This window comes from Chiloscyllium punctatum, chromosome 16 (assembly GCF_047496795.1).
Source record: "Chiloscyllium punctatum isolate Juve2018m chromosome 16, sChiPun1.3, whole genome shotgun sequence".
In the NCBI taxonomy this organism is placed as follows: Eukaryota; Metazoa; Chordata; class Chondrichthyes; order Orectolobiformes; family Hemiscylliidae; genus Chiloscyllium; species Chiloscyllium punctatum.
The window spans coordinates 44,875,836-44,900,205 of record NC_092754.1 but is presented as its reverse complement, the minus strand read 5'-3'; the positions used below and the strand labels follow the sequence as shown (position 1 = coordinate 44,900,205).

Below are 24,370 nucleotides of genomic sequence, written 5' to 3'. Positions count from 1 at the left end.
TTCCAATCGATAACCACTTATTTGTCTTGAACAAGGAGGAATACCTATAGTTCTTCATAGTATGTGGCTAATTATAAATGGACTAATTGTTCATGAATCAGTGAAGGAGGGAGTCAGTACTCTCATTAACCTATTCATTGATGATCAGTTTGGGTTTTGTCGAAACAACTCCATTCCTGGCCTCAATGCAGACTTGTTCAAAATGGTCAAGAGGGGTAAGGTGAGAGTGACTGCTCTTGACATTCAGGCATCATTTGACTGAAAGTGGCATGCTTTCCATCTTACTTCAGGTTTCCATCTTACTTCAGTATCTTGGTTGGTTCTGGAGTTACTGTGAAGCAGTTCTGAATACCACATCTTAAAACAGGTAGATTGACATTTGATGAAACATAGCATTGATTTACCAGAATGGCACTGATCTATAGTAGGAGAAAGTGAGGACTGCAAATGCTGGAGATCAGAGTCGAGTCGAGTCTGGTGCTGGAAAAGCACAGCAGGTCAGGCAGCATCTGAGGAACAGTAGAATCAATTCCTGATGAAGGGCTTATGCCCGAAACATCAACTCTCCTCCTCTCCTGACCTGCTGTGCTTTTCCAGCAACACACTGATCTTCAGTAATTCTGTAGATGAGGTGATCAAGTGGATTCTAGCAAATCTTGTGACAAAATGAAGTAGAAAATCAAATTTGAAGATGACACAAAGAGTAATTTGATTGGATTACCTGAGTGGGCCAAAATATAAGAAAGCATGGCCTTGTCCACACTAGTCCCAAAAATAAAAAACAAATATTGTTGAAATGGAGAGAAACTGCAGATTGTTGTGGTACAGAGGGATCGAAGTGCCCTTGTGTGTGGATGACAAAGTATCAGCTGTAGCTGCAGCAACTGATGAGAGATGCAAGTAGAATACTAACTTTTATTGCATGTGGGTTGGAGGATATAACTGGGAAGTTTGAACAAACTTATACAAGGTATTGGTGACACTGTGTGGTCCACCTTTAAGAGTTGTAGTTAAGGTTCTAACATAGTGCAGTGTAAGGGTTGTGATGTAACATACCATTTGATTCCTGTACTTTACAGTCTGAACAAAGTACCTGTCTGAGCATTCACAACCGTCCTCGTGGAAAGGATCATTTTATATGTGACTCTCAATGTTTTCACGCAGGTTATGAAAACACAGCAGAGATCTTTCATGGGGTGTGGATCTGATTGGTTCCTGAAGAAGGGCTCATGCCTGAAATGTCGATTCTCCTGCTCCTTGGATGCTGCCTGACCTACTGCGCTTTTCCAACAACACATTTTCAGCTCTGATTGGTTATACCATTTACTTCCAATCCCTAACTGCCCTTAAACTGAATGGTTTACTCATCCATTTCAGAATGTAGTTATTACTCACTACATTGCTGTGGGCATGAAGACTAGCCTGTTTCAGAATTTCAAGAATGTCAGTGAGGCTAAGAGGCCAAGAACAGTGGGTAGATTGGCTGTCTCACAATGCCAAGGATCAGGGTTCAATTCCTGCCTTGGGTGACATCTTTGTGGATTTTACACGTTCTCCTCATGTCTATGTGGATTTCCATTGGGTACTCTGGTCTCCTCCCACAGTCAAAAGATGTGCAATTTAGGTGGATTTGTAATGTTCAGTTGTCCCATTGTGTGCAGGCTTGGTGGATTAGCGATGGTAAGTGCAGGGTTACAGGGGTAGGGTGACTCTTGGTGGGATGCTCTTTAGGTGGTCAGTGCAGACTGGATAGGCAAAATAGCCTCTTTTTGTACTGAAGGCATTCTATGATTCTATATCAGACATGATCTTAGTGAATGCAAAACTAAGTTCTAGGGGCTGAATAGCCTATTGTGACTCATATTTCTTGCAATCCTATGACCTGAGCTCAAAGAATTAAATCAGTTGTACGGATTATTGAAACTGGGATTGCATTGCTGAAATTTGGATATTTAAGAGTGATTTGGTTTTTCTGAGGCATTAAGAGGAACAGATGAGGTAGACAGAGAGAAATTATTTGCAGTAGGCAGAGAGCCTAGGACAAAGGGACAGAGAGTCAAAATCCAAGCCATGTCACTCAATGGTCAATTGTTAATCATTCATTCATGCAATATGGATGAATCCCCAACCTCTAACCTGTTCTTGTAAATCACAGAATTTAAATAGGGTCCAGATCAGTTTCTTGTCAGTATTAACCTCCAGCGTGCTGATAGTGGGGATCCAGCAATGGCAGTGCCACAGAAACGAAGGTTGTTGAGGAAGGTGGAAGTTAGGAACAGCAAGGGAACAGCCACTGCATTGGAGTTTTCTACAGACCACCTAATAGCAGTAGAGAGATTGAAGATCTCATAGCAGGCAGATTCTGGAAAAATGCAGAAGTAGCAGGATTGTTGTTGTGGGTGAATTCAACTTTCCCAATATCGATTGGAATTTCCCAAGGGCAGATGGTTTGGATGGAGCCGTTTTTGTCAGGTGTGTTCAGGAGGGTTTACTTACTCAGTATGTAGTCAGACCGATGAGAGGAGAGGCCATTTTGCATTTGGTGCTCGGCAACGAGCCAGGACTGGTGTCAGATCTTGCAGTGGTGTTCTTGCAGAACACTTTGGTGACAGTGATCACAACTGCCTCACATTTACCATAGCCCTGGAGTGGGAAAGGAGCAGTTACCAAGAGAAGATATTTAATTGGGGAAAAGCAAATTATGACTATCAGACAGGAGTTGGGAAGTATAGCCTGGGAGCAATTGTTCCACAGAAAGGGTACAGCAGACATGTGGAGACTATTTAAGGATAGGTTGTTGCGAGTGATGCCCAAATTTGTTCCTCTGAGACAGGTAAGAAGGGGTAAGATTAAGAAACCTTGGATGACGAGAACAGAGGAACTTCTCGTCAAAAGGAAGAAGGCAGATTATGTAAGTGGAGGAAGCAAGGATCTAGCACAGCTTTAGAGGATTACAGGCTTGCTAGAAAGGAGCTCAGAAATGGACTGAGGAGAGCCAGGAGGGTGCACGAAAAAGGCTTGGCAAGAAGGATTAGGGAGAATCCAAAGGCATTTTCCTCATACGTGAGGAATAAGAGAATGATCAGGGAGAAGGTAGGGCCGATCAGGGATAGCGGAGGGAACTTGTGCGTGGAGTCTGAGCAGATAGGGGAAGCTCTAAATGAGTTTTTTGCTTTGGTTTTCACCAAGGAAGGGGAACTTGTTGTAAATGAAAACTTAGAGGAGCTGGGATACAGTCTTGACCAGATCAAGATTGATGAAGTTGATGTGCTGGAAATTTTGTAAAACATTAAGATTGATAAGTCCCCAGGGTCAGACCAGATTTATCCGAGGCTGCTCCGGGAAGTGAGACAGGAGGTTGCTAAGCCACTGGCGAGAATATTTGCCTCCTCACTCTCCACAGGAGTCATACTGGAGAATGGGAAGGAGGTGAATGTTGTTCCTCTTTTCAAGAAGGGTAATAGGGAAATCCCTGACAATTACAGACCAGTCAGTCTTATGTCTGTGTCAGCAATGTTTTGGAAAGATTTCTGAGGGATAGGATTTATGACTATTTGGCAAAGCATAGTGTGATTAAAAGCAGCCAGCATGGCTTTGTGAGGGGCAGGCTATGCCTCACAAATCTTATTGAGTTCTTTGAGGAGGGGTCAAGACAGGTTGACAAAGATCAAGCAGTGGATGTGATGTAAATGGACTTCAGCAATGCATTTGATAAGGTTCCCCATGGTAGGCTCATTCATAAAGTCAGGAAGTATGGGATACAGGGAGATTTGGCTATCTGGATTCAGAATTGGCTGGCTGACAGAAGGCAGAGAGTGATTGTAGATGGAAAGTATTCTGCCTGGAGGACAGTGTTGAGTGGGGTCCCTCAGGGCTCTGTTCTTGGGCCTCTGCTCTTTGTAGTTTTTATAAATGACTTGGATGAGGAGGTTAAGGGGTGGGTTAGTAAATTTGCAGATGACACAAAGGTTGGAGGTGTCATTGATAGCATAGAGGGATACTGCAGGCTGCAGCATGACACAGACAGGATACAGAGCTGGGCTGAGAAATGGCAAATGGAGTTCAACCTGGATAAATGCAAAGTGATGCATTTTGGAAGGTTGAACTCAAATGCTGAATGTAGGATTAAAGACAGGATTCTTGGAAGTGTGGAAGAACAGAGGGATCTGGGTGTGCAAGTGCATAGATCCCTCAAAGTTGCCACCCAAGTGGATAGGGTTGTAAAGAAAGCAAATGGTGTTTTGGCTTTCATTAACATGGGGATTGAGTTTAAGAGCGGTGAGGTTTTGCTGCAGCTCTACAAGTCCCTGGTGAGACCACACTTGGACCAGTTCTGGTCGCCTGACTATAGGAAAGATAAAGAAGCTTTGGAGAGGGTACAAAGAAGGTTTACCAGGATGCTGGCTGGACTGGAGGGCTTGCTTTATGAAGAAAGGTTGAATAAGCTCGGACTTTTCTCTCTGGAGAGAAGGAGGAAGAGAGGAGACCTGACCGAGGTGTACAAAATAATGAGTAGAATAGATAGTGTCAATAGCAGAGACTTTTCCCCAGGGCAGGACTGACTGGTACGAGAAGTCATAGTTTAAAGATACTAGGAGGAAGGTATAAAGGAAACATCAGAAGTAGGTTCTTTACACAGAGAGTTGTGAATGCGTGGAATGCGTTGCCAGCTGTAGTGGTCGACTGCTGGACATGCACCTGGATAGCAGTGAGTTGAGGGATGTGTAGATTAAGTTATTTAATATTGAGTACAGGAGTTGGGAGGTCATGTTGTGGCTGTACAGGAGATTGGTTAGGCCACTGTTGGAATATTGTGTGCAATTCTGGTCTCCTTCCTATCAGAAAGATGTTGTGAAACTTGAAAGGGTTCAGAAAGGATTTACAAGGATGTTGCCAGGGTTGAAGGATTTGAGGTATAGGGAGAGGCTGAACAGGCTAGGGCTGTTTTCCCTGGAGCGTTGGAGGCTGAGGGTGACCTTATAGAGGTTTACAAAATTATGAGGAGCATGGATAGGGTAAATAGACAAAGTCTTTTCCGTGGGGTCGCGGAGTCCAGAACTAGAGGGCATAGGTTTAGGTGAGAGGGGAAAGATAGAAAAGAGACCTAAGGGGCAACATTTTCACACAGAGGGTGATACGTGTATGGAATGAGTTGCCAGAGGAAGTGGTCGAGGCTGGTACAATTGCAACATTTAAGAGGCATTTGGATGGGTATATGAATAGGAAGGGTTTGGAGGGATATGGGCCAGGTGCTGGCAGGTGGGACTAGATTGGGTTGGGATATCTGGTCGGCATGGTTGGATTGAAGGATCTAATTCCATGCTGTACGTCTCTATGACTGCTTGACTCTATGAACCTTGGCACAACATCGTGGGCCAAAGGGCCTGTTCTGTGCTGTACTTTTTTATGTTCTATGTTCTAAATTTCAAGGAGCAATGGCCAGATTCTCACTTGCTGGAGGTTGCTTTTGACTGGCATTTGTTTGACATGAATTTTATTTGGCCATTGACTGTCTTTGGACATGGACTGCTTCGATGTCTGAGGAGTCATGAATTGATGGTCAACGCTGTGTAGTTGTCTGGGGACATCACCAGTTCTGAACTTACGGTGGAGCGAAGGTCATTGATGAAGCAGCTGAAGATGGTTGGGCCTGGTATACTGCCCTATGGACCTCTGCAACAATATTCTTGAGCTGAAATGAGTGACCTCCAACAACCACAACAATCTACCTAAGTGTCACGTGGGGAGTTTTGACTCCAGTTTAGCAGGGGCTTTTTGATACCATACTCCATCAAATGCAGCCTTGATGTCAAGGGCTGTCACTCCCACCTCACCTCTAGAATTTAGTTTATTGTGTCCATGTTCAAATCAAGGCTGTAAGGCGGTCAGGCCTTGGCAGATCCCAAACTCACATCACTGAGCAATTTGTTGCTAAGCAACTGCTGCTTGATAACACTATTAATCACACCTTCTCTCACTTTACTGAGGGTCGCAAGTAATTGGTCAGCTTGGATTTGTCCTGCTATTTGTGTACAGGCTTACCTGGGCAATTTTCCACATTGTTGGGTAGATGCCGATGTAACTGTATGAGAACTGCTTGACTAGGGAAGCAGAAGGTTCTGGAGCACTGGTTTTCAGCATTATTTCTGGAATATTGTCAGAGACCATAGCCTTTACACTAACTAGTACTTCCAACTGTTTGCTGGTATCATGAGGAGTAAATTGAAGTGGCTGAAAATTGATATTTGTGATGCTGGGGACCATTGGAGGAGGCTAAGATGGGTCATCCACTTCTGGCAGAAAGATTGCAATGAATGCTTCAGCCTCATGTTTGCAAATATTTGCTGGGCTTCTCCAATGAGTTATCCACCACCATTCATAACTGGCAGTGGCAGAACTGTGGAACTTAAATCTAATCCATTTATTGAGGGATCACTCAGTTCTGTTTATTGCTTACTGCTTATGCTGCTTGAATCCAAGTAGTCTGAGGATCAGTTGGAGCGACAGTTAGAGGCAATGAGGAATTTACAAGAGCAAGGGGATGTGATGGATTATAGGAAGGGAGAAAAGTTGCAGATACAGTCACATAGATGGGTTAACTCCAGGAAAGGTAAGAGATCTCCATTTCTAAGAAGTATCCTGTTTTGAAAAATGTAGGAGGTGATGGATTCTCAGGGGAATATAGCATGAACAGCCACGTTTCTGGTATTGAGACTGGCTGTAATGCAATGAGGGGGAATGTTGGGTTCCAAGAGATCGATTGTGTTAGGGGCCGCTCTCGTACAAGGCACTGACAAATGTTTCTGTGGCCAGCAGCGAAAAATCAGGATGGTGTGTTGCCTCCCAGCAATCACTCCCTAGCTTCCCACAGAGTTCTAGGGTACACCTGATCATGTGTTTCAAGACATCCAGCACTTCCTCCTCTACAATATAGACATTGTTCAATTATTGGCAATCATTCCCACTTCTGAACTTATGACAGAGGGAAAGTGATTGATGAAGCATTTGAAGATGGTTGGGCCTGGGACACTACCCTGAGGAACTTCTGCAGAGCTGTCCCTGAGCTGAGATGACTGATGTTCAACAACCACAACCATCTTCCTTTGTGTTAGGTATGACTCTAACCACCAGAGAATTTGCCCCCTGATAGACTTTGATTTCAATTTTGCAAGGCCATTCAGTTGGATGTGGCCATGATGTCAAGGACTGTCATTCTCACCTCACCTCAAATTCAGTTGCTTTGTCCATGTTTGAACCAAGGCTATCATGAGGTCAGGAGCTGAGTGGCCCTGGCAGAACCCAAACTAGGTGTCACTGAGCAGGTTATTGCTGAGCAGGTGCTGCTTGATATCACTGTTTGTGATACCTTCCATCACCTTACTGATGTTGAAGAGTAGAACAATGAAACAGTAATTGGCTGAGTTGAATTTGTTCTACTTTTAATGGACACAACATACCTGGGCAATTTTCTACAGTGTCAGGTAGATGCCAATATTGTAATTGTACTGGAACAGCTTTGCTCGTGGACTGGCAAGTTCTGGAGCACAAGTCTTCCATCCTATTGCTGGAATATTGTCAGGGCCCATAGGCTTTGCAGTGTCTCCAACTTTTTCTTGATGTCACGTGGAATGAATCGAATTGGCTGAAGACTGGTATCTGTGATGCTGGGGACCACTGGAAGTGGCTGAGATGGATCATCCACTTGGCACCTCGGGCTGAAGATCACTGTGAAAGTTTCAGCCTTATCTTTTGCACTAGTGTGCTGGGCTCTTCCAGCACTGGGGGTGAAGACATGAGAGAAGTCTCTTCCTCCAGTCCGTTGTTTAATTGTCCACCACCAAACATGATTGGATATGGCAGGTCTGCAGAGCTTAGATCTGATCCTTTGGTTGTAGGATCTCCTAACTCTGCTATCAGCTGCTGCTTCTGCTGTTTCGCATGCAATCCTGTTTTGTGGCTTCACCAGGTTGACACCTCATCTTCAGATATGCTTGGAGTTACCAAAATGGGCATTTCAAAGCTTCTACTGTAAAAAGCAATTTACAGTAACAATTTAAAGCAACAACTTTTGAAAATCTGGCTTTACAGGAGGAGAGTTCATATTCTTTATCTCTAATGTGTTACTGTTGCAGATTCTGAATATGAGCATACAGTGCACAGCGGCATGGTGGCTCAGTGTGGGGGGTGTGCGGCACAGTGGCTTAGTGTCGGGTACAGTGGCTCAGTGGGGGTGGGGGACACAGTGGCTCAGTGGGGAACAGCACAGTGCCAGCATTGGGGTGGGTGGCACAGTGGCTCAGTGGGGAAGCATGGTGTCTCAGGTGGGGGGGGGTTGTCCAGTGTAGGTTAAGTACATTAGTCAGGGGTTAATGTCGAGCTTTAGGGGAATGGGTCTGGGTGGGCTACTCTTTGGAAGCTCGGAGTGGACTAGTTGGGCCAAATGGCCAGTTTCCACACTCTAGGGATTCTATGATTCTTCTATGGTAGTGTCCCCGATCTTATGATTGGAAAATACCTGCTGCAGCACAGTGCCCTGCAAGATGTGTAACTGGCTGTAAAGTTATTGGGGAAAATGTAAACTTCAAATGAGCATCCAGAATCCTCTGAAAAAGTCCCCCATTGCGAGTCAGAATCAGAAAATTTGACGGATTAAAATTTAGTTAACCTGGTAGCCCACCAGGGAAAAAAAATAGATTAATCAAAACAAGTTTCACCTATAAAACTGACCCCTTTGACTTATTACCCACCCCTAATTACTTGGCCGACACAATCACCACCACTACAAACCCCAAAATGAATCCTTCCTCACCCTTCCCGCCTATCATCTACAACTTCCTCTTCACTTAACTGACAACCTATTCCCTTATACGCCTTGCCAGGGAGACAGGGTTTATAAACATTTTAGGGCTTAACGGAGGACAACTCTTCTGTCCTCGTGCCCTCACCCACTTGCCTGTCATCATACCCCTACCAACTACCCAAAAATCTCACCCAACTACCAACTTAGCCACTCATCCATTTATTTGCCTACATACCACCTCTCACCCACTTAATTTATTCACTTATTTTCTTGCCTTGACCTTTAGGACCCTCAAACATTTGAATACTGCAGTTTCTGCTATAAAAACGGAACATGACCTGACCTCTAGGAATGTTTCTGTTTTGTAGTGGGAGGTTTCCAGTTTGGTATGTGTCACATTTCTCAAGTTAGAAGTCTAAATCAGAAACATAAAACTCAAAGGCAGGGTATAATTTATGAAACAGATGGACACTTGCACAGCATTGACACTTTTTGGAGTACTCAACCCAATATATTTCACAGCCTGTAAACTGTTATCCTATTGAAGTACTTTGTTTAATAGAATAAATTGCAAAGAATTCCATAACTGAAATACTAGCTTTAATGTTTACTTTAAAAATTGGAATATATATTGATGCTGCAATCAATAAGTATTAGCAAAAATTGCTCACCCACATTGCTACTTTCAGAGCAATTCACCATCCATTTTACTACATCAACATTCAATCTGTTTTACACTACACACTGTGTCCTGTAATGTGAGCCGGCAATAGTCTCTGGTGTGGAGTAAAACCCTCTTTACACCAACTCCAAATAACCCATCCAGAAGTTTCCAATATTGCTTCCATCATCGAGACGCAAGGCCCTTCATTATTTAACAGAAGTGACAGTTCCCCTTTGCATTTGCATTTCTGTATAATCCTGAGATCTGTGAAGACATATATCGCTTATCTTCTTGTTTTTGTATACATCAGGAGCTGTGAAATCCAAGGTTGTGTGATGATGGGGCTGTGTAACCCTGTGCCTGTGTACCTTGGATCTATATAGAATCATGGAATCCTTACATTCAGCCCAACAAGTCCACACCGACCCTCCAAGGAGTAACCCACCCAGACCCATTCTCCAACCCTATTACTTTACATTTACACCTGACTAATGCACTTAACCTATGCATCCCTGAACACTATGGGGAACTTAGCTTCGTCAATTCACCTGACCTGTACATCTTTGGACTGTGAGAGGAAACCGGAACACCCGGAGGAAACCCACACAGGCACAGGGAGAATGTGCAAACACCATACAGACAGTTGCCCAAGGCTGGAATTGAACATGGGTCCCTGGTGTTGTGAGGCAGCAGTGCTAACCACTGAGCCCATAAGATAATACTTGCTACTTATTGGACAGGGAACCAAGTCTGACCTAACTGATTCTAGCAAATGTATAATCCTAATTGCCTATAACCAAAATATATTTTGCACTGTTTAAATCAAAGATACAAAAATAGGATTTCTGTTATTCTTTTAGATGCATAAAAAGTTTCTGTATCTGCAATTTATTGGGAAATTCTCATTTATTTTATTATTAAAGGAATGAATAAACACATGTTATACAAATACAGAAAAGCATTTATTCCCAATGTAACCAACAAAAATTTCTGAGAGCAGATTTCAGGAATTAGTTCCAATACAAAGTGTTAGTCTAACTTTTCAGCATATTGGAGCGTGAATTGCAGAATGACCTGGAAATGTTAGCTAATGGTTATATAAATTATAGTAGCTGTTTTACAGGAAGTATCATTAACACAGATTGCTCGTGGCAAGTACAAATATACAATTTGTGATCCTTACTAATAAATTCCATAAAATATTGACATGGGAATTTATAACTAGAGAACTGATGTAAAATCAAAATTATTTCTCACATTGTGTGTCCTATTATCTGCAACATTTTCATGAATGTTTGGATTGTACATAAGCAGTCGTGATGTCCCAGTAACAGAGTCTGCCAGCATTGTCTGTCTTATACAGTATATCTGTATGCAGCCTTGGAAGGAACAGAAACAGTACCCATGTTGTGAATTGCAAAGTGGCTCTTAAAGTGCATAAGAAGTAAAGAAGGAGACAAAGATTGGTGACTTGAACTACAATTCCAACTGGAAATGAAATGGAGGGTGTCTGTCAGAGCAATGGATCACTGTCTCCGTGTGGACAATGGGGCAGACAATGGTATATCTGTGAATGGGGATAGAGGGGAACAGTGTCTCTGTGAAGGGGGAGAGGGGAATGGTGTCTCTGTGAAGGGGGAAGAGGGGAATGATGTCTCTGTGAAGGGGAGAGGAGAACGATGTCTCTGTGAAGGAGGAGAGGGGAACGGTGTCTTCGTGAAGATGGAGAGGGGAACAATGTCTCTGTGAAGGGGGAGATGGGAGTGGTGTCTCTGTGAAGGGGGAGAGGGGAATGGTGTCTCTGTGAATGGGGAGAGGGGAACAATGTCTCTGTGAATGGTGAGAGGGGAATGGTGTCTCTGTTTTGGGGGAGAGGGGACAGTGTCTCCAGCATTCATAGTAGTTTGCTTCAATTTTAACTGGTAGATTCATGTTGCTCCAATGATTAGATGTCACTTGTGGACATAATAGTTTATAATGAACATAGAATTGGCAGTTAGATAATGGAAGCTGAAAATGTTTGACAAGTGTGGATATTTAAGAGAGGGAATGATTGATGTTAAGCCCATTTTTTGGACAATTCTAATGGCTTTTCGAATGTAATCTTATGTTTTCTCCATTTTTATGGGTATTGATATAATGGATCCCAGCAGTGAGCAAGGGTTACAGGACAAAGTGAGTAATTAAGGTGAGCAGACATATTAATGTAGTTTTAAACATTAATTCTCTGGAAAGAGAAGGAACCCAGAAAAGACACTGTTGACTTCATCTGAGCCAAAAACATTATTGTAACCTGGTGTGGTTTGAAGCCAAACCTCATCTCCCTTTCTCAGCTTCAGTACTGTCCCACCTGAATTCATTTGATTCTGTTGCCAGTTATTTTTGCTTCCATGAGTGTCGCAGATTCCAACTGTCTTTCTGCTGTTTTTCATGATGTTAACACAAAGTTTTCCTTCAGAGACCATATTGTAGGTGAAGAAATACCAGCCACCTTTACAACAGTGAAACTTTCCCAGATCAACACGGAAACATTCTCCCTCATTGGTGATAACCTTGTCAAACATGATTGGCCTTTCAGGAAAAGGGTCATTGGTTGTGTTTTTGATGACAGAGAAGGCAGGTCTTTCTGTCCCCTGTAGACCACCCCCTTGCCCCGATTCTCCCTTCTGTCCTTTGAGACCAGGAGTGCCTGGTGAACCTCTGGGCCCTGCTGGACCTACATATCCTTTGGGGCCATTTTTTCCTGGGTGCCCTGGATTCCCCCGTTGCCCCTTGACTCCTGGCTCACCACGAATGCCAGTGTATATGCCTACAGAGAAGAAGAAGACATGAGGAAGAACGACATAGAAATCCTTCTCTACATTCTATTCCCCAACTGTTCAAAGGATCCATTAAAATTTAGACAATTTCAATATGATTCTCACTAGCTAACTGTGGTCATCTACATCTCTTTCTGCTGACAAGTATGGATTGATTTCTAGCCTGAATGGAAAGAAAGAAGGCAGGTGAGAGTTGCAATCTCAGTTGATGCATCTACAGTCAATATAGAAACTAATGAGGACAGAAGATCTTGGTGTTGTTGGAGGTCAGTCATCTTAGCTCCAGGACATCTCTGCAAGTGTTCCTCACTGTAGGTCAAAGGCCCAACACTCTTCAGCTGCTTCATCAATGACCTTCTCTCCATCATAAGGTCAGAAGTGAAGATATTCACCAATGATTGCACCATGTTCAGCACCATTTGTGTCTCCTCAGATACTGAAATCACCCATGTCCAAATGCAACAAGACCTGGACAATATTCCGGCTTAGGCTGACAAGTGGCAAATAATATTTATGTCACACACATAATATTTATGGCAGACAATTACCATCTCCAAAAAGTGACAATATAACTTCTGTCCTTTTCTATTACTATCACTGGATCTTCCTGTATTAATATCTTAATGGTTACCATTGACCAGTAACTGAACTGGATGTGCCACATAAATGCAGTGACTACAAGAAGCTCTGTGCGTTTCTCATGAAGAGTTTTGTGAAAGATATTGTGAAATGTTTGTGCTAGTGGACTTGGAAAAGCATCACAAAAATGTTGGTACAGCCTGAGGACAAGAAGTTGGGAGTAATCTGTTAATTTAAAAACGTAAGGAGTTGAGGTAAGAGTGAAATTTCACTGGAATTGACTAACAGTAAAAACACAGTGTTGAGGAGCAGATTGAAACTTGTCTGTGTTGTTTGCATTAACAGCTTTTTTCTCTCTCTTTTTGTTTAAAAAATATGTTTAGATGTTAAATAATATGTGCAGACTCTGTGATCTGTGACTAATCACTATGGGAACCAACTGCAAAACAAAATTCCAGTAGGTGGGCTGGGACATGGTCAGAGTCAGGGTGGTCAGAGTCAGGAAACTGCACACAGTGGGTGAGGGAGAGCAAGGTGGGCAGCACACTGTTAGTTTTGGTGCATGTGTGGAGATGTCCTAAGAGGGTGAGTAGGCCATGCAGAAGAGATTCAGAGTTAGTCAGGATCAGATGTTAGCGAGGATGAGATTGAGTAGGGAAGATGTTGCAGGAAATGGTGGGTACAGTAGCAGAGGAAGAGTGAGTGTGAGGTATCATTGAGAAAATGGTGGCATGTTCATTGACAGAGTGGAGAAGATCATTGATCTTCTTCCTACATCCTGTACATTCCTTCAGATGGTTGAGACTGTACTGACCAACCTGGTCCAGGTTGGCGTGGTTCGAGTAGAATGGCATCCTCTGTTGGCCTGATAGAAAAGGAGATCATACCGTTGTATCACCCCATCCCCATGAGCAGCAACGCCATGTCCCTGCCCACAAAGAGAGGCACCAGTTTTTCATTGTCTGCCACATTCATGATCAATATCAGGAACTGTGCAGGGCAGCTCTAAACTGACAGCTCTTGTGTGGGTGCACATTGTCTTTCTAAACATGTGGCTGCACCACAGATGTTGGTCAATTCTGGGATATCCAGGAAGTAGTAAGTTGTTTTGGAAATGGCACATGGTATGATGGTGCTAGAATATGTGAGAGGGGCACCAAATGGTGGGGTAGGTAATTAATCAGGCAGGCTTTGTAAAATAAGGTGATAGATGTCCCCAAGCACCATGATATGAAACCCTCCAAAAACGTTGACAAAACTGACACTTAAAGAAAAAACTTAAGATTCGGCCCTTGATCTATCAAGACAGGTTTCATTCTGGGATCTGACTTGTGAAGTGTTACCATTGGATGGGATCAGAAGATTGGTTGGAATGTAGTGCAGCCAGTGGATATAGATTCAAAAATTGTGGCTCAGGAAAAGCACAGCAAGTCAGGCAGTATCCGGGGAGCAGGAGAGTCAACGTTTCAGACGTGAGCCCTTCATCAGGAGTGTGGCGGGAGAGGGGGCGGTTAGAGAGTGGGGGTGGGGTTGGGGGGGGGGTGCAAAGGTAGCTGGGAATGCAATAGTTGATGTCGGTGGGGTGGGGGAGTGGGTAATTATAATAGGTTGTTGCATTAGTTGAAGATTATGATAAATTGAACTACACGGTACCATGGAACAGGTCAGTTACAACAGGTCAAAATTTACTTTGAACTACTATTTTTGTTTCGATGTTTACTGGTATTTTTGGTGGTTTGCCACAACCCTGTTTTTCTCATAGGCCCCATTATTTCTATTGCGTGAATATCTATGACACAGTGTTGCATGGGATGCAACTACAGTATTATAGGAGAACTACCTGTATAAGAGTAAGGATGCTTTGCTACAATTATACAGTGCCTTGATGAGGCCACACCTTGAGTAATATATGCAGTTTTGATCTCCTAGTCTGAGGAAACAGACTCTTGTACTGAGGGAGTCCAGCGAATGTTCATCAGCTGACTCCTGGGATGGCAGCACTGACAAATGAAGAAAGACTGGATCAACTGGGCTTGTACTCACTGGAATGTAGAAGAATAATGGGGATGGATTCTCATAGAACATACAGAATCTGCATACTGCAGAAAGAATGTTCCTGGTGTGGGGAGGTCTAGAACTAGGGGTCACAGTCTAAGAATAAGGGGTAAGCCATTTAGGATTGAGATGAAGAAGACTTTCTTCACTCAGAGAGTTGGGAACTTGTGGAAGTCTCTATCACAGAATGCTTTTGGGGCCAGTTCATTAAGTATATTCAAGGGGGAACTGGACATAGCTCCTGCAGCTAAAGGGATCAAGGGGTACAGAGAGAAAGCAGCAGTGGGATATTGAAATAGCTTGATCAGCCATGATCATTTTGAATAATGTGCCTGAATGGTCTACTCCTGCACCTATTTTCTATGTTTTTTATGTTTCCAACTTGACATAGAAAATACCATAAATGTTCACATTCCACAAATAAGTTTTAAAAACCCTCCCAACTCACCGTCAGACTAATGCCCACTACATCATTTTATTCACCATTGAAACCACCTTCAAAAGTGCCTTGAACATCAGTTTTAGCACCTTGAGATTCTCTAACATTGATAATAATCTTTGAGGACACTCCTTTGTAGTCACCTCAGCAGAGCAGGATCAGGGTCACTGTGCTCGGGTTGAACTGTGCCCAGAGCAATTTCCAGAAGCAGGATCCCAACTCTTTCATTTTGGCTCCTCAGAGTGAAGTGTAAAATTATATCTTTTGTTAGGGAAAAAAAACAAAGAGACAACATAAAATGAAGGGCACTGTTCTAATGAGGTTCAGGAGTAAAAGGACCTTAGTTCTGAAAAGCTATTTTGTATTTAACATTGCTTAGAGGACTTCAATTCTAAGCATTGTTAAAAAATGATTTAGTTCAAGTTTTGTGAACATATCCAGAGTGACTTTGTTAAAACAAGTGAAAGTTTGCTTTGGACAATGGAGATTTTATTCGAACTAGCTTTCTTGTAAGGTCACGTTATCCGTAATAACCACTTGTTTTGTGGTGAAACACTGCTGCAGCTGTTTTGAACAGTGACTGGCTTGGAGAGATGTTTGTTTTTTTCCTGTACAGTTGAAGGAAAGCTTGCTAAGAATAAGCTGCCCAGCTGATCTCTTGTACTTCTTGAAAACAATCTCTTCTTGGGTTCAAAGCGCAACCTTTCTGTTCTTTTGAGAGAGTGATACAAAGAACATCTCAGTGCTGTATTTACTGTACAAACTGGATTTGCAAGACATGTGTGATTAGTGACATGTGCCAGGATGTCACAGGAACAAATTCTAAAATATTCAATGCTTTATCCTCTTGCCTTCAGTAATAAACCATTGCCCAAAGTGTTTTATTTAGAAAGAAAATCTCCGCAAAGAAGTATTTTTCTTTTCTCTCACTAAAGTTGTATGTGCCATCTGGTGTCTTTTCAGGGTAAACATTGATACTTCTATATCACTGACCCAGACAGTTGTGAATTTATGGAATTCCTTGCTATTTCAGTGAACATTTTAAAGCTAAGATAGATTTTGTTTTGAACAAGGAAGGAATGAATGGTTACGGTGAGAGGGAGGGTAAGTGGAGCTAAGGCCGCAAAAAGATCAGCCATGGTCTTATTAAATGGCGGAGCAGGTTCGAAGGGCCAGATGGCTTACTCCTGCTCCTGGTTCTTATGTCCTTATGGTAAAAGGCGGAAGGTGCAAACACCCAAATTGCACTGCCAAAGGAGCTGGATACAATAGTGACAGTTAAAAGGCAACTTGTCAGATATATGAATAGGTAGGAAATAGAGGGATATGGAGCACATAGCAGCAAAGGTTTGTTAACACTGTCTTGGTGGACTGAAAGGCCTGTGCCATGTTGTACTGTTGTTTGTCCTCATTCTGAACACCAGGTATTGGAAAGGATGTGAAATTTTCACAAATGACACAGAAAATAATTATGAGAATAGTTCTGGGAATGAGATTATATAGATAGCTTGGAGAAACGGTGGCTGTTCTGCATAGGGAGAGGATGGCCAAGAGAAGATTTGATGGGTGTGTTCAGAATCAGGAGGGTCTAGGCAGAGCATTTGGGGGAAACTGTTCCCATTGGAGTTTGCAATTTTTCCCCATGTCTGCATGGGTTCCTTTCAGGTGCTCCAGTTTCCTCCCACAGCCTAAGGATGTGCAGGTTAGGTGGATTAACCATGGGAAATGCAGAATTACAGGGGAAATTAGTGAGACTGGTCTGGGTGGGACGCTCTTTGGAGGATTGGTGAGGACTGATGGGCCGAATGGCCTGCTTCCACACTATACGGATGCTATGATTCTATAATAGAAGGAATGTTTAAGGACCAGAGGACAGCGATTGGTGTTGATTGTAAAACAATTTGAGGAAAAACATTCCAACACAAATGAATGGTTGGAATTGCAGAATACACTGCCTGAAAGTGAGCATTAATCAGGGAACCTACAACTGGGAATTAGATAATCACCAGAAAAGAAGCAAAATGCTGGTTATGTGGTTAACAATGAGGGAATGAGAGTAGCTGAGTTCCTTATTAATATTATTAAATTATTTTATGATTCTCTAGCAGTCTTTCCCTGAGTGCACAGGAGTCTTTCCCTGAGTACACTGAGCAACAAAGCTCTCACATTGACCCAGAGTCAACATGAGCATTGCTTTGATCGCCTCATATACCCAATTGACATGTATCCCACACTGGAGGGACAGCTACCATATAGCTGTAACATGTCCATAGTTTTGGAACACGGCATAAAGGAATGGCTCTATGGAAATTATGGCAAATCACAGCTGCTGATCCATGGAAAACCATTGTCCATGAGAGGAGGGCTGAAAATTATTATTATTATTAAGTTATTTTGTTCTACATCCACAGCTGTAGATCCAACAGAGGAATGTGTGCCATTTGATGGCAGTATCAAATACTTGAAATCACATCTCACCCAGGGATGGCAGTTACACTGCTTAAAGAAATGCATTCCAAAGTTAGAATTTCAATGACTTTTATGCTCTTGATATAAAACAAACATTTTCAGGCACATGCAAGGTACTCATTGACATGGTGGATTGATCGTTTCAGATGGTTTTTGGGGTATGAGTTCTCTTGAAATGAGTTTGGACACTTCTGTGATGCTTCTCTCACATGAGGCTCATCATGACCTTCAGGGAGCTCAGTTATGGCAAGCTGCTGCTGTGGAGATATTGGAAACAAATAACCTGTACCAACTGGCACCAACTGTACCTTCTCTGGAGAGCTACAATCCCTTCATGAACCAGGGACTTGCAGAATTAAGTTCTCGTTAGACAAATGTATACCTGGAGCTTGTTCAGGACTGGGACATAGATTTTCGATTGACAAGGAAGTGAAGAGTGATGGAGCCAGACTGGGGAAGTGGGATCCTCAACAGCAAGGAGGCAAGTGCAGGCCAAAAGGAGATACAGTAATCAGAAAGAGTTAAATGAAGAGACAGATCAGGCTGGAATGTGACAGAGAGCAAGGAATGCCTGTTGAATTAAATTGCATCTATTTCAATGCAAAAGGTTTACCAGGTAAGGCCGATGAACTCAGGGTATGGATAGGTACGTGGGATTGGGATATTATAGTCTTGACAGATACATGGCTAAGGGAGGGACAGGACTGGCAGCTTAATGTGCCAGGGTACAGGTGCTTTAGGTGGGACAGAGGAGGTGGAAAGAGGGGAGAGGAAGTTACATTTTTGATTAAGGGGAGTTTCACAGCAGCAATCAGAGATGAAAAAAACTGAGGGATCATCCAGTGAGACGTTGTGGATAGAACTAAGAAATAAGAAGGGGATGGTGACATTATTGGGGTTGTACTAAAGGCCCACAAGTAGTCAACAGGAATTAGAGGAACAAATATGCAGGCAGACTGGGGAGACTTGCAGGAGCAATAGGCTTGACATAATAAGGGATTTTAATCTTCCGAATGTAGACTGGGACTGCCATAGTGTTAAGGGCTTAAATGGGGAGGAATTGTTAAGTGCGTTCAGGAAAGTTTTCTCAAGCAGTATATAGAGGGTCCTACTCAGGAAGGAGCAAAACTTTGACCTACCTCTGGGAAATAGGGCAGGACAGGTGATGGAGGAGCACTTTGGGACCAGTGCCCATAGTTCCATTAATTTTAGAATAGTTATGGAGAGGGAAAAAACTGGTCCATAGGTTCAAGATCTAAATTGGGCAAGGTGAATTTTGATGGAATTAGACAGGAGCTTTTAGGGATTGACTGGAGAAGTTTGTTTACAGGTAACGGACCTTCAGCAAGTGGGAGGCCTTTGAAAGTGAGATAGCTCGAGTTAAAGATCTATATGTTCTGGTGAGGGTGAAGGGCAACATTGGCAAGAAGAGGGAACACTGGATGAGAAGAGATAGTGAGGCTTTGATCAGAAAAAAAGATAGAGGCAGCTGGGATTAAGGGAATCCCCGGAGTTATATAGGGGACACAAGAGCTTACTGAAGGTGGGAAAAAAGGGGGCATGAGATAGCCTTGGCTAAGAAGATTAGGGTGAACCCAAAGGGCTTCTTTAAGTATATTAAACGAAAAAAAAATAGATAGAGAGAGAATAGGACCCCTCGAATACCAAAAGTGGACATGTATCTGTAGAACTACAGGAGATGGACGAGGTCCTCAATGCATATTTCTCCACTGTGTTTACCGTGAAGAAAGATATGAAGACTAGGGAACTTGGGGAAGTTAGTGGTGATATCTTAGGGATAGTCTATATCACAGTAGAAGAAGTGTTGGATGTATTATAACGTGTGAAGGTGGATAAATCTCCTGGTCCTGACTAGATATATCCAAGAACACTGCAAGAGACTAGAGAAGAAAGTGCAGTGGCCCTGGCTGATATTTTTGCACCATTGTTTGCCATGGGTGAGGTTCTAGAAGACTGGAGGGTAGTGAATGTTGTGCCCTTACTCAAGAAGGGCTGCAAAGAAAAATCTGGAAACTGTAGACCAGTAAACCTAACATCTGTGGTAGGTAAATTACTTGGGAAGATTCTGAGAGATAAGGTATACATGCATTTGGAAAGACAGGGCTTGATTAGGAATCGTCAGCATGGCTTTGTGCATGGGAGATCATGCCTCATAAATTTGTTAGACTTCTTTGATTAAGCGACCAGGAAGGTTGACAAAGGCAGGGCGGTAGACGTAGTCAATATGGATTTCAGGAAGGCCTTTGATAAGGTTCCACTTGGTAGGCTGCTCTGGAAGGTTAAATCGCATGGAATCCAGGGGGAGTTGGCAAATTGGAAAACCAATTGGCTTGTTGGTAGGAAGCAGAGGGTAATAGTGGAAGGATACTTGTCAGACTGGAGGTCTATGACTAGTGGAGTGCCTCAGGGGTCGGTGTGGGGCCCATTACTGTTTGTTATTTATATCAATGAGTTGGATGAGAATGTACAAGGTACGATTAGTAAACTTGCTGATGACACTTAAATAGGCGGTATCATGGACAGTAAAGAAGATGATCAGAAATTGCAGCAGGACCTTGATCAGCTGGGAAAGTGGGCCGAAAAATAGCATAGACTTTAAATAGATAAGTGTGAGGTCTTGCATTTTGGTGAATAGTAGGCCTTAAGGAGTGTAGTAGAACAGATGGACCTTGGAGTTCAGGTGCACGAAAGTGGAGTCACAGAGAGACAGGGCAGTGAAAGAAGGCTTTTGGCACACTGGTTTTTATCAGTTAGGGCTTTGAGTATAGAAGTTGGGAAGCTATATTGCAGTTGTACAGGACGTTGGTGAGGCCACACTTGGAATATTATATACAGGTTTGGTCACCTTGGAAGGATGTTATTAAACTGGAAAGAGTGCAGAAGAAATTTACAAGGATGTTGCCAGGACTCAACTGTCTGAGTTATATAGAGAGATTGGACAAACTGGACATTTTTCTTTAGAGCATAGGAGACTGAGAAGGGAACTTATAGAAGTGTTTAAGATCATGAGAGGCATGGACAGGGTGAATGCACTCTTGTTCCCAGGGTTGCTGAATCGAGCATTAGAGAGCTTCAGTTTAAAGTTAGAGGAGAAAGAATAAAAGGGAACCTGAAGGGCAATTTTTTTACACAGAGGGTGGTACGCATATGGAATGAGCTGCCAGCGGAAGTGGTTGAGGCGGGTACACAATATTTAAAAAGCATTTGGACAAACACATGGATAGGAAAGGATTAGAAAGATATGGGCCAAGTGCAGGGAAATGGACACTGTGGTCAGCATGGACCAGTTTGGGCCAAAAGGCTTGTCTCTGTGCTGTAGGACTCTCTGACTCGATATTCCTTTATTTATATTAATAGTCCTATTTATATGGTTCAAATCCAGTGGTGGAGCCAGCCCGAGAGGTCAAATGGTCAACTAGTGGTCTTATTCAATTTGTTTGCTCTGTTTATGGACATGGATTCACAATTTTCCTTAGTCTCGACCCAGTTATTAATTTATTTGTTAATTTACCAAAACAATGCACTTTTCAGCCAGTGGTAACTCAATCTGTCATGTGTTACCTGGTTCCCCTGTGTCACCATCTTGTCCAGGTCTTCCATTTCTTCCTGGTTGTCCTGGTGCACCTGGCAACCCATTCTTGCCATCGGGTGCCCGACATCCTCCTGTACCTGCAGCAGCCCGTGTTATCAGAACAAACAGCAGCAGCCCCTCACGTATCATTGCGTCTGCACAGAACAAGCAAGCGCTGATAGTTACATGGCTCCGCACTCTACTGGAGTTCATTATTCTCCACTGCACTATAGATTATTGGTGCACACATATTGACTGGCTCACATGTGGGTAACAGCAGAAGATGCCTTTTAAAAGAAACCAATAAGTTACACACAATAGCCTGAATATTCCCACATTCCTATTCTGAAGTGTTGGAAATCTGACAGAACCACAGTAGCGATGGTGTAATAGAGGCTCAGAATTCCCTGGAATTTACGAGATCAGTGCATCTTCATTCTTTCATAGGATGTGGGTATTACTGGCTGGGTCAACATATATCCCTGTGCCATTTCAGAGGGCAGTTCAGAGTTAACTACATTAACTAGGAATCTGGAGTCACATATCGATCAGACTAGGTAACAATGCCCTTTCTTTAGGAGATGGATGGTGGTGAGGTCAGTGACTGCTGTTGGATCTGCACCCATCCAAGTAAATGAGGAGTTTTCCATCATTTGGGGTGGCACAGTGGCTCAGTGGTCAGCACTGCTACCTCACAGCGCCAGGGACCTAGGTTCAATTCCAGCCTCGGGTGACTTTCTGTGTGGAGTTTGCACCATCTCCCTGTGTCTGCGTGGATTTCCTCTGGGCGCTCCGGTTTCCCCCCACAATCCAAAGATGTGCAGGTTAGGCGAATTGGCCATGCTAAATTACCTATAGTGTTCAGAGATGAATAGGTTAAGGGTAAATGTAGGGGAATGGGTCTGGGTGAGTTACTCTTCTGAGGGTTGGTGTGGACTTGTTGGGACGAAGGGCCTGTTACAATACTGTAGGGATTCTATGATTCTGTGTGTGCCTTGTAGGTGTTGAACAAGCTCTGGGCTATCAGGAAGCAAGTAATTCACAAACTTCCCAATGTCCAGACACCACAGCATTTAAGGAGTTGTTTGAGTTTCTGATCACTGGTAATCTTTGTGGAGGATTGAGCAATGGTATGTCAAGGGATGATGGTTCAATTCTCTCTTACTGGATATGGCACTTGTATGATGTGAATGTAATTGCCACTTACCAAACACAAGCCTGGACATTGCTGCGAATGGTTACAGACTGCTTTTTTGATCTTCCAACGTGGGACTTGAACATTTTCACTTCATCATGCGGTAGAGATTTACATTTACAGGTTTATTGTTTGTCCTGGGCAGTCATGGGAGATGAATGATTATGCTCAAAATTCCTCTCCACTGAATATAACTTTGGTCACATAACAGGCCCCTAATTCATTTGACTGTTTTTTTTATCTGCTGCTACCAAAGGTAAAGTTAACTCACAAAGATTGCTTTGTAAATTTTTAATAACTTTCATTAATGGTTTTAAAATGTATATTTCAAATGAAATCCATTCATTCCTGATATTAATACAGAAGCTGATCATCGTTCATTCTTTCTGCATTTGCCCTGGTCCTAACTATGAGTATAAGCTATGTCATAATGGAAAATTATGTAAAATAATGACAGGCACAGATAGGTTGACCAGAAGAAACATTTTGTTTGATGCAGAGATCAATGACCAGGGGACATAGATTTAACGTAAGGGGGAGAAGGATGTGATGTGAGGAAAAACAGCTCACCCAGAGGGTGGTGAGAATCTGGAATGCATGGTCTTTAAGAGCGGGAGAAGCAGAAACCCTCTTAACATTTAAAAAGTATTTGCATGTGTGATGCTAAGACATACAGGAAGGCTATGGCCCAAATGCTTGCAAATGGGATTGGAATAGTTAGGTGGTTGTTTTTGATCAGCACTGACATGATGGGCCAAAGGGCCTTTCTCTGTGCTGTAGATCTTGATGACTCCATACCTCTAATAGTTTAAAGCAGGAACCATTACAATGAGACATGATTTGGAGATGCCGGTGTTGGACTGGGGTGTATAAAGATAAAAATTACACAACACCAGGTTATAGTCCAACAGGTTTAATTGGAAGAACTAGCTTTCGGAGCACTGCTCAACCACCTGATGAAGGAGCAGCACTCGGAAAGCTAGTGCTTCCAATTAAACCTGTTGGACTATAACCTGGTATTGCATTACAATTAGGATAGCGAGAATAAGGGGTTAACTCACACAAAGATTGACTCGCTCACTGGCTGGTTCCAGATCTTAAGTTGTTTTGAAGCATTCACTAAAATAACTTTGTAAATTTTTAATAACTTTCATTAATGGTTTTAAAATGTATATTTCAAATGAAATCCATTCATTCCTGATAGTAAATCTTTGCTCCAAATGAATATAATTTTAGTCAGAGAAAGCCTGAGAGGATTAGAAAGCTGGATTACTCGGAGCAGAGTGAGGTGGAGCGAAATCCACTGAAACATTTGCTCTGTTAATGTAACGAAACAACCCGGCTGAGATTAAACTCATTTCAAATGCAGCCAAAAAGTCTGAGTGTGGAGAGATACGAGGAAGAACATTGCCATTCACAGCTTGCACTTTCCAAACAAACTCAAGTTAACGGATAACTTGCTGAAACTATAACTTACCTTAAAAAGTGCTCGTAAGACAGTCTGTGCATGTACTCACAACAAGCTGTTCACTTCTGGGAATGACATTTGTAAAAAAAGAGAGGAGGGACTTTACAGATCTGTTGTGCAAACTTTATCCAGATTGCCAAATCAGTGTGAAGCTACGGCTGCTGAGCCAAGATTGAATGGTTCTCTGAGGGAGACACGCTGCCAAATCTGCCTCCAGCATATTCCTGAATTACAGAAGTTTTAAACCTTTCCAGTTGGAATTATTTGTTGGAATAAACTTTTTTTTTCTT

At 42.7% G+C, this 24,370-nt stretch overlaps 1 protein-coding gene across 1 annotated transcript; it reads right to left on the bottom strand.

Moving 5' to 3' along the window:
* Positions 1 to 10,351: 10,351 nt before the first annotated feature.
* On the bottom strand, positions 10,352 to 24,200 carry LOC140487178 (complement C1q subcomponent subunit A-like). Its single transcript, XM_072586827.1, has 3 exons — positions 24,090 to 24,200; positions 21,408 to 21,572; positions 10,352 to 12,273 (listed from the first exon to the last, which is right to left on the bottom strand). Exons 2-3 carry the CDS (start codon positions 21,565 to 21,567, stop codon positions 11,684 to 11,686), a joined length of 750 nt encoding a protein of 249 aa, XP_072442928.1. The 5' UTR covers positions 21,568 to 21,572; positions 24,090 to 24,200; the 3' UTR covers positions 10,352 to 11,683.
* Between the last annotated feature and the right edge of the window lie 170 nt (positions 24,201 to 24,370).